Here is a 10,523-nt window from a genome sequence, read left to right on the forward strand (position 1 = left end):
ACACAGAGAGAGAGACAGAGAGACAGAGACAGACAGAGAGAGAAAGTATGTTGGGGATGTATGTGTGCGTGTGTATGTGAGTGTGTGAGTGTGTGTGTGTGTGTGTGTGTGTGTGTGTGTGTGTGTGTGTGTGTGAGAGAGAGAGAGAGAGAGAGAGAGAGAGAGAGAAGGACTAGCATTGAATTGTTAGTTATAGTTGCTGATACTCCAGAATATTTAGCTTATTAAATAATGCTTATAGAAGAATGTTGATTTGAACTGCCCACTCTAGGTTGCAACAGATCAATCCAAAATGGAATGATTTATGTTCAGGTTTGATATCACCTACACCTAATCTGTTTATTTATAAGGTCTGACCTTTCCATAAATCAAGATCTGTAGCATCCAAAGGAGCCCACTGAGTCTATGCCATTGGAATAAGAACATTCTCCCTGCTTTGATACATGCAAAAATAATAACCTGAAGCCAGCCTGTTGCTTTTTACACCATGTTGTCTCATTCTTGCTTAAACGACATTAAGCCTGAGCCGTTCTGTCCTGTCCTGTCTCCTGTCTGTTTAGACCAGATCCTGTCATGAATCACCAATGAAAGCCAATTAATCATTAAAAGTTGATATGTTGAAATTTTATTATTTGACAATCTATGCAATATCTGCATAAGTGCTCACTAATTTTTTTTTTTTTTTCGAGTCAGGGTTTCTCTGTGTAGCCCTGGCTGTCCTGGAGCTCACTTTGTAGACCAGGCTGGCATCGAACTCAGAAATCTGCCTGTCTCTGCTTCCCGAGTGCTGGGATTAAAGGCATGTGCCACCAAGCCCGGCTCTACAAGGCCTCTTTTAACGAGCAGATACACTGTGCTAGTTCAGAAATATAAAACAGGTTGATAATTTGTTATGGTTGCATTCACTAAGCACATGATTGTGAACTCTGGTATACAGCTGGCCTTTCTATGTAGAGGTTTGTTTAGGATCTGGTAAAAAATCATTGTGTGATAGACTGTGGATTCAGAAGGTGAGGGGTTTGAATGACTAGACAGAAAGAAATTGGAACAGGAACAGTTTTGTAGTTCTTACTAAAGAGTTGATGAACCATTGGGAAGTTGTGACTGAACATGATTAAGACATTGGGAATATTTGCCCCCTGATGTAGTAGTTATGATGCTGAAGCCAGTGGAGCAGGCTGCCATGCTAAAAAAGTGGTGTGAGTAGTATCTAATCTCCTAGGTCAAGTCTTAAGTCTGTCACTAGCTTTGTGATCTTTGGTCATTCTTCTATTAATCACTTCTCTTGTCTGTAAAATGGTGTCCCATAACTAGTATGTTTAGTTAAAAGAAATGAGTTGATCTATGCAAGGAGCTTGAACAATATCCAACATTTCCCCTCAGTCCTGCTGCAGCTGTAATGCCACAGAATTTATGAGAAATAAAGGCCTTGGACAGTCATTGGTTTTATTTGTGGGCACAGTTTAGCTGGCGTTTTTAGTGTTGCTTAAGTTAATACTCTAAAGTCTGTCTGATGCTTAGCGTACTGACATTTGCGTGTCTTCCAGATACTCTCAGCCCCTGCATGAAGAAATCGCCCTGCACAAGCATCTGAAACACAAAAACATTGTCCAGTATCTGGGCTCCTTCAGTGAGAATGGCTTCATCAAAATCTTCATGGAGCAAGTCCCAGGAGGTAAGAGGTGCCTGTCTTACCTTCAGAAGTATGAATTTCTAAGGCCTGAAGAAGAGCTAGATTGAATGGAATTTGTTAGAGTCCAGATCTTGATTTATCTGTGTTGAGACAGTGGTCAGATGGGTGACATGACCTTGACGCTACTCAGCAGGCAGTACAGACATTTTGAAACCGGTCTAGTTTCAGTCACTGTGACATGGATTGAAGCTAGCAACTGAGTATCCTATTACTGGCTGCCTTCAGTATAGGGATATTTTCATACATGTTCCTATTTGAACCCAGGTAACCGGCAGAGTCTGGCCTACTGTGAAGAGCCAGTGCATTCTGGCTTCATTTAGTGTCACGCTATGTATTTGCTTTAAAGAGCTTGAATGAGTTTTGCTCACTGTTTCTCTTATCTTAGGAAGCCTCTCTGCTCTCCTTCGTTCAAAATGGGGCCCATTAAAGGACAATGAGCAGACGATTGGCTTCTATACGAAGCAGATACTGGAAGGATTAAAATACCTTCACGACAATCAGATAGTCCACCGGGATATAAAGGTAGGGTGGCCCGTGACTCAGCCTCCTGCGGTTCTTTCTGGGTACTACTTTATCCGAAAATGTCATGTTGTGTTCTAAGTGTTCATTGTGAATGGGGAGTAAGGAAATGGGAGCGGTAACAGAGCTGCCAGTTCTTGTCCCCTGTGCACAGTTATGTTCATGCCATCGTCTTCCGTATGGTATAGCTTCCTTACCCACTGAAGCCAGTAGAGTTTGCTGCCATTCTGTGGGGTTTTCTAGGAGCTCTGTAGGGTGGACTTTAGTACTCCCATGCTAAACAGGACATGGCCTCTTCCTGAGGATCTGCCAAGCCTATTAATCCTTATATAAAGTACTAAAATAAAAACATCAGCTTCTCTTGAAAAGCTGAATATTCAAAAATAATAAACCTTAGCTTTTTAAAATTAAAATATAATTACATCATTTCCCTCCTATTTCCCCTTCTCTCTCTCTAGCCCTTCCTCTACACCCCCTTGCTTTCTTTCAAATTCGTGGCCTCCATTTCTTTAATTGTTGAGATATATATTCCTAAATATGTAAATACAATCTGCTCAGGCTGTAAAGTGTTTCTTGATTTCAGGGCTGACCTCTTGGGATTGGATAACCAATCTGGGGGCTCCTCCCTGGGGAAGAATTCTATTTCTCCTGCTCTCAGCATTCCTTAGTTGCCTGTAGTTCTTTGTCTAGAGTGGATGCCCCATGAGATTTTGACTTCCATGTTAGTGTGTCTGTTGGTGTCATCTTTGTCCAGGTTTTGTTTAAGCAGCCACGTTGATGAGACTTCCTGGGTGTAGCCTCTCTGACCTTTCTAGGAGAGAAAACCTCACAGCAAACTTTCTGTTACTTTCTGGATCTTACAGTCTTTCTGTCTTCTCTTCTGCCATGACTCTCGAGCCTTTGGTGAAGGAGCTGTGTTGTAGGTGTATAGTTGGTCCAGGGTGACATACTGTCGCTTCTCAGCATTTTGATCAATTACAGATTGCTTTATTGGTCTGTCTATTGCAAGGAGAAGTTGCTTTGATGAGAAATGAGAACTATACTTTCCTGTGGTCATAAGCATAAATGTTTTTAGAACGGAGTTAGGGGTCATGGCGGTTTAGTAGAGTGGTAGATAGTGGATCTCCTCCAAGGTTCATGACTTTATAGTCCCTTGAAATTGGCTGGGTTTCTAGTACTAAGCTTGATTTCCCTCTTGTTGAGTGAACCTTAAGTCCAGTTAAGAACTCTTGGTTACCAGTAATATGCTCTTAGGGATACTGTGAGGTGCTGGTTTTGGTTCATAGGCATCATAGCTGGGTACTTCCTTTCCTTGGAAGCTTGCATGGCATCTTCTGCTACAACGAAGGCTCAGCCTCATGGAGGAAGCTCTAAAATCAGAACCAGCTTGGATCCCTCATGTCTGTGTCCAAAGTATATGGAATGTTCAGCAACAGAGACTTCCGTTCAGCCTCTGGGAAACATCCAAGGCAGTGACAATAGCCAGGTATAGGGAGTCTCTTCGACAGCTCTGACCCACAGCTCAAAAGGCTACTTCTCATGCCTGGTGCTTGGGCTTTTGTTAGCTAGTGTATGGCTTCTGGGGAGTGTCAGCCCAGATGGGAAATTTCATATATATAGTATGTGTGCATATGTGTTTGTATGTATAGGCTTACATGTCTTATATGTAGTTCTGATAGTTAGATAATAACTGATTCCTTATGACTTTTTCTTACTTTTATTTTACCCTCTTCTCTCCTGCTTTATTAATTTCCCTCCACCTCCCTAATTACCAGGACAGCCAGAGGTACACAGAGAAACCCTGTTGCAAAAAAAAAAAAAAAAAAGTGCCCCTGCTTTTCCCTCTACAAGTCAGTTGCACCCAGATATTTCCCCCTATTGATGCCCACCATGCTCCGTGGTTCCTTCTACCTTCTGGTTTCTGTGGTTAGTCTAGTTTATGTTCTCACATCTGAAGACTTGGAGCTAGGGACCACCAATGAGAAAGAACACGGGGCATTTGTCTTTCTGGGTTTGGGTTATCTCACTCAACGTGATCTTTTCTAGTTCTGTCCACCTACCTGAAAAGTTCATGATTTCATTTTTCTTTACATCTGAGTAGTACCCCATGATGTATATGGTCCATGTTTTCATTATCTGTGTGTCATTTGACAGATGTGTAGGTTGTTTCATTTCCCAGCTATTGTGAACAGAGCAGTAGCAGTCATGGCTGATTGGTGGAGTAGATGTCAAGTCCTTTGGGCATACGCCTAAGTGCAATATAGCTGTGTCATGTGGTAGACTTAGCTTTTTGAGGATTCTCCAAAGCAGTTTGCAGTCCCATCAACAGTAAGCGGGGGTTCCCCATACCCCTGCAACATTTGTTGTTGATTGTTTTATTGATTTTTGCCATTCTGACTGGGGTAAGATGAAATCTGAAAGTTACTTCAATTTGTGTTTCCCTAATCACTAGCGACAAGGAATAATTTTTTCGAGCTATTTCTTAGTCATTTTTATTTCTTCTTTGGAGAACTCTGTTCAAATCCCAAGCCCATTTATGAATTGGTCCTTTGGTGTTCTTTGACTCTGATTTTTGAGCTCTTTATGTATTCTATATATTAATCCTCTATCAGATGTATAGCTGGCAAAGATTCCTTCCTAACTATGGGCTTCCTCCTGATTTGATTGTTTCTTAGGTGTGAATAAGCTTTTTAGTTTATAAGGTCCCACTTGTTGATTATTGGCAAATGAAGTCCTGCTTAGGAAAATTATTTCCTATCCCTGTATCTTGCAGGGTACTGCCTGAGTTTTCTACTAACAAAAAATGATAACGTTTTGACAGACCCTGGTTTGCTTTCTTTTTCTTTTCTTTTCTTTTTTTTTTTTTTAAGATTTATTTTATTTATATGAGTACACTATAGCTGTCTTCAGACACACCAGAAGAGGGAGTCAGATCTCGTTACAGATGGTTGTGAGCCACCATGTGGTAGCTTGGAATTGAACTCAGGACCTCTGGAAGAGCAGTCAGTGCTCTTAACTACTGAGCCATCTCTCCAGCCCAAGCCTGGCTTTCTAAAAGTATGTTTCTTTGGTAAACAAGCAAAATGAGTTCACCTTTTGGTGAATACAAAGCCAAAAAGAGCAACCAGGAGATTAAAAGAGAAGGACATTTCACTATTTAGAGCAAGCAGAGGTTTTGTACTTTGGGGTTTTTTTACTTATTACTAGTCTGAACAGAGAGGACTTTTCTTGTGGAGCCTCTCCATGCATACCCATATTGATATTGGAAGGTGCGCATGCTCCAGCACATGTGATTTAGGGTGTCCATCCTATGATCGTGTTAGGGGCAGAGATCACATGGTCAAAGGGATAAAGGGTAAACATAATACTGCCAGAATCGAGAACTTAGAAGGGTAATGATCAGAGATTACTATGGGCTACCTAGAAGAACGGGAGCGATTGTGTGACTCGTTTCTCTCAAATATGTTTTCAAGCGTGTTAGCCAAGACATAGGCCAAACTTTGAAGGTCTTTTAAGCAGGCAGCAGTGTTCTGTGTGTACTATAGGTGTTTGTTTCTAATGCACCTGCTTACGACCCTATGACCAACGTAAATGTCCTAGGTAATCCACGGAAAGTAAGGAACACCACAGAGAAGAGTGCCCGGGAAGTGAAGGAGGTTATTTCTATAGATGCTGTCCACAGGTGACCCAGGCTAGCTTAAACTGTGGTGAGCTTTCCCTCGGGGGCCAGGTTTGACCTGAGGCCTGAGGAGAAGATTATAAACAAGTGATAACATATAAATGAAAATTATACCAAGAACTCTGTATTGAAAGGAATTCTCTCCTGAGATAAACTGTTATTGAAGAACACAGTATGAATGCCATTGTTTGGTCTCAGGGCACTTTTATTAGGCTCAAGTCAACCACAAACAGCATCAGTGAAAAGATAACATTTTGATTGGAATATTCTTTCCCTAGGGTGACAATGTATTGATTAATACCTACAGTGGTGTGCTCAAGATCTCTGACTTCGGGACATCCAAGAGGCTTGCTGGCATAAACCCATGTACCGAAACCTTTACAGGTACGCTTTTCCCGAACGATACAGATCTCGGATAATTAAGAATGTAATTGCTGAGCCTCAGTGTCAGGTGAGAGATAAACTCAGTCAGGTTTCTCACAAACACTGATGCTGGAATTGCCTGATGCTCACTGGAAAACTGTACGGGGTCTGACTTGCCCTTCTGTCTTCTTGGGTTCTGAGTGGCTCAGCCTGTGTGTAAACCACTGAAGGCGACTTCCCACTCTCAGCGTGCTTGCTTTTTGTTTCCTGACCTGTTTTTCTTTTTTCCCCTTGACTGGCTTACAGCCACTCTGACCCTCACGAGACTGCTTTTTACAAACATACCCTCGCCCAGCCTCTCTGATTCTTACTCATACCCAAACCACTTCCTATCTGGGCTCCAGCTTCCCCTCCTTCTTAGTCTGTTTTCTCCCAGGAATCAATTCCCCTCCTCCACAATATAAATAACCCTAAGATTTCAATTCAGAAAAGAGGAAGTGACTCATCCACTCGGAAGAGGTGGAGATGAGAAATTGGGCAACGCAGTGACTGAGCTGCCTCTGATGTAAAGTCCTGGGAGGGTGGAGACAGCAGTTTTTAAAAAGGTGAACGCAGCCAAGAGGAAAACAGAGCCCAGCAGATGGATGACTGCCCATTAGATACTGAGCCTGCAGAATGTCTCTGTTCCATGTTCTGATACTAACTCTCCAGGAGAGTTGGGCTCTGTTATTATTAGAAGAGGAGGGCAGGGCCAGAGATTTGGAGATTGACTAAAAAAAAATTAAGGAGTCAGTGACTAATCTTTGATTCAGTGTAAAGCAAAATGGCCAGATGTCCCCATTTCTGAAGCCCCTGTGGTAGACAGAAGCGCCCTCATTTTGCAAATGGGGACATTAGTGGAAAGAGGTGGGAGACACCTTTGGTGGTCAGGGCAGTTTGTCTGTGATGGAGGTCAGGGTTTCCTCTCTCCCTTTGCTCTTGCCATTGGCCTGCAGACCTCAGTCCATCTTCCTCTCCCCCTTACTCTGCAATCTGTGCTGGTGGCCTCGGAGGTGGGAAGGAGGAGGGAGAGACCCTTGTGCCTCTCAGATCCTCCTATCTGCACCACCTCCTGTACTCCACACAATGTATTTCAGACACAGGATTACCCATTTTTATGATGTATTTTAAAATAAATTCCAACCTACGAGCAACTTCCATGTTTGCGCCTCTTTCCTCATTCTCTCTCAGCTTGGCAAGCAGCCGTTTAGATGTTGCCCAGACTCAGTGACTTGGGAGATGATAATTCCTACTTCTGCAATGTTTGGGGGCAGGATGTTGATCTCATGCCTCCTTTTCATCTTGAAGATTTGTCTTTAGTCCACAAGGCATTGTAGGGAAGGAGCCCTCACCGGGGCCCTGTGCCTGTAACTCTCCCACTGGCCACACATGAAGGTGATGTGTACAGTGTATGACTAAGGAGCTCAGATCTCTCTTTCATGCTGATCTGAGAGCCATGGCTTGCAGGCAGGTCTTGGTCCTTTCAACACTATGGGCTTTGTAGTCCTGACTGGCTAGAGGTCAAGATACCTCGTCAGCTCTGGTGAATGTAGTGGGAAGACCTGGCTTGATTTCAGCTCCTGGTGATTTGGGTGAGGGGCAGACAGAGCGAGTCATCGTTTATAGTGCTCTGACTGCATACCTTGCTTGGGTGCACAGTGCATCATACACACTGAAATTTGTCCATGAACCCTAATCATGAGGTATCATCATCCCGGTTTACGGTGAGAACATTAAGGTTCAAAGAGTTTAAATAACTTGCCCAAGGTCACAAAACTATTTAGTAATAGATCTGAGGTTTGAACTAGACTTGACATGCTAAGTGGAATTAATTACCTTCTCCTCAGACCTTTCCCACCCACGTTCTTCTCTGTCTCTCTCCACTGAGGGCCACTCGAGACTTTGGCTGTCACTGGCGCCCTTTCTCACGCTGCAGTCTGACCATCGAGGAAGCATGTCGGTCCAGAAGTGGGACGGGCTGTGACCCTTCCAGTGCCAGAGATCTCCTGTCACAGCCACCTCACATGGCCTCTCTGCTTCTACTCCTGCCCCTCCTGTCCATCCTCAATATTGCAGCCAGAATGTCTCCCAGAGCCCTCGGTGGCTTCCAAGCAGAGTAAACAAAGCCAGAGCCCGTATGTCCCACAAGGTGTGGCCTGCCTTGGAGCCCAGCGCCTTTCAGACCCTGCTTCTCCCTCACCAGGCACTGGGAGCAAAGACTTTCCTCAAGGCCAGAACCTCCCTCCACTTCCCCTCTACACCATGCCACACCCTCTCTACCACCCCTCCTCTCTCCTGCTCAGTCTATTCATGTCCACTCTTATGGTTTACCTCTAATCGGGGTTCTTGACCTGTCTTTGATCCATTAAACAGTCGTTCTTAACCTTCTTAAAACGGTAACCCTTTAAGACACTTTTGCGTGTTGTGGTGACATCCCCCCAACCCTAAAATTATCTTCATTACTACTTCATAAGCGTAATCTTGCTACCGTCATAATGTAAACATCTGATATGCAGAATCTGACATGTGACCCCTGCGAAAGGGCCGGTCGACTCCGAGAGGCGTCGTGACCCACGGATTGAGTCCCGCTACGTTAGTCTTCTGCTGAGATCCACAGTAGGAATTGCGTATACAGAATCACATGCACCAGAGGCTTTTGATTTATTTTTCATCATAGCTCGCAGAATCCCGATGCTAGTTATTTTTGTCTGAGTTAGGGCTCGCACGCAGGTTCAGTAAGCCCGGTGCTGCTGAGCCGTAGCGCTATCCTCACGGGACTTTTCCCCTTGAGACTTGAAGAGTTGTACAACTAAAGGGGGCACCATGTGACATCTGAATACATGATGTACTGTTTAGTGTGGCACATGGATCCCCTCAGACATCTGAGCATTTCTTTGAAAACATCAGAGTCCCCTTTTTAGATTCTTGGGTTTCTTTTGTTGGTGGGTTTGTTTGTTTGTTTGTTTGTTTGTTTGTTTGTTTTAAACAGAGCATCTACCTATGGGGTAGACCGCTTTCTCCGGACTGGCTGCTGACTGACTGCTGTTGCCGTCTCTCACTTGCTTACATCCTGCAGCTTCTCATAAGCACCGTTCTGCTCCCATCTTTGATGACACTGGGACTCGTCTGTATCCCGGCTTTTTTCTCCGACCATAGTGATGGGTCAGATACCAGGCTCTGGAACTGGGGACTGGACAGCTTGAATGAGATCAGTGAATGAACTAGATTTTCTCCGCAAAAGTACACATAAGGGAGTCATCATATACTGGAAGACCTGGATGCAGAAATAGATACTGTATTTCCTATTGTCCTGAACAACAACAACAACAGACCAACTGTGGTCAAGTCTCTAAGGCACCCCTTAGAGGGGCAAGCATATCAGCCTTAAACCACCCATAACCAGATGCTGTTGATGAACTGTTCTGTTTCAGTGATAAAATCTGTTATGAAAATTTAACGCTTCTACTTTTATTAACTGCAAAGAAAGCAGGATCTCAGAGAAACATGAGCCATCGGGACCTGAATGAGATTTTCTTAATTGTTGTACTTAATGTAGAATATTTGAAGTGGTCATTAGGCACCATTCTTTGCCTTTCTAAAGTGGAACTCTGTTTGCATTATTCCCAGGTACCCTTCAGTATATGGCGCCAGAAATAATCGATAAAGGACCACGAGGCTATGGAAAGGCCGCCGACATTTGGTCACTGGGCTGCACAATCATCGAAATGGCTACTGGAAAACCACCATTTTATGAACTAGGAGAGCCACAGGCAGCCATGTTTAAGGTCACATGTCATATTAAACACAAAGGGTTAGAAGATTCACATAGCTAATGGGTGCTTTGTGCATGGATGAATATCAGGGTTTGTTAGCAGAGACGCTCAGGGACACGCACGCTGTCTTAGGCGAGAAGATCCTCTCTCCCACTCTGTAGTCCACACCTGCGCTTCAACCTTAGTTTTCTTCCTTCTAAACTGAGAATCCATTTAAACTTCTTACAGCCCAGGATAAATGACAGAGGACTCTACACTCTGGGAAATAGTGTGGATGTTTTCCACGTAAGAAAACTATAAGAACATTTTGCGGGGCTGGGGATCTGCCACAGTGGTAAAGCCCTTTATTAGCATCCCTGGTTCAATCCATAGCACCTCACACATACACATACGTGCACATGCACACACATACGAACACATGCACACACATACAATCCATAGCACCTCACACATACAC

General features: G+C 43.8%; 1 protein-coding gene across 1 annotated transcript in view; it reads left to right on the top strand.

Moving 5' to 3' along the window:
• The window catches only part of Map3k5 (mitogen-activated protein kinase kinase kinase 5), a 195,453-nt gene that overhangs the window by 151,983 nt on the left and 32,947 nt on the right, over positions 1-10,523 (top strand). The window contains exons 16-19 of the mRNA XM_021174435.2: positions 1,548-1,675; positions 2,079-2,215; positions 6,170-6,275; positions 9,921-10,078. Of these exons, the coding sequence (XP_021030094.1) occupies positions 1,548-1,675; positions 2,079-2,215; positions 6,170-6,275; positions 9,921-10,078 (529 nt within the window). The remainder of the gene's footprint in view (positions 1-1,547; positions 1,676-2,078; positions 2,216-6,169; positions 6,276-9,920; positions 10,079-10,523) is intronic.

This window comes from Mus caroli, chromosome 10, assembly GCF_900094665.2.
Source record: "Mus caroli chromosome 10, CAROLI_EIJ_v1.1, whole genome shotgun sequence".
Classification (NCBI taxonomy): Eukaryota; Metazoa; Chordata; class Mammalia; order Rodentia; family Muridae; genus Mus; species Mus caroli.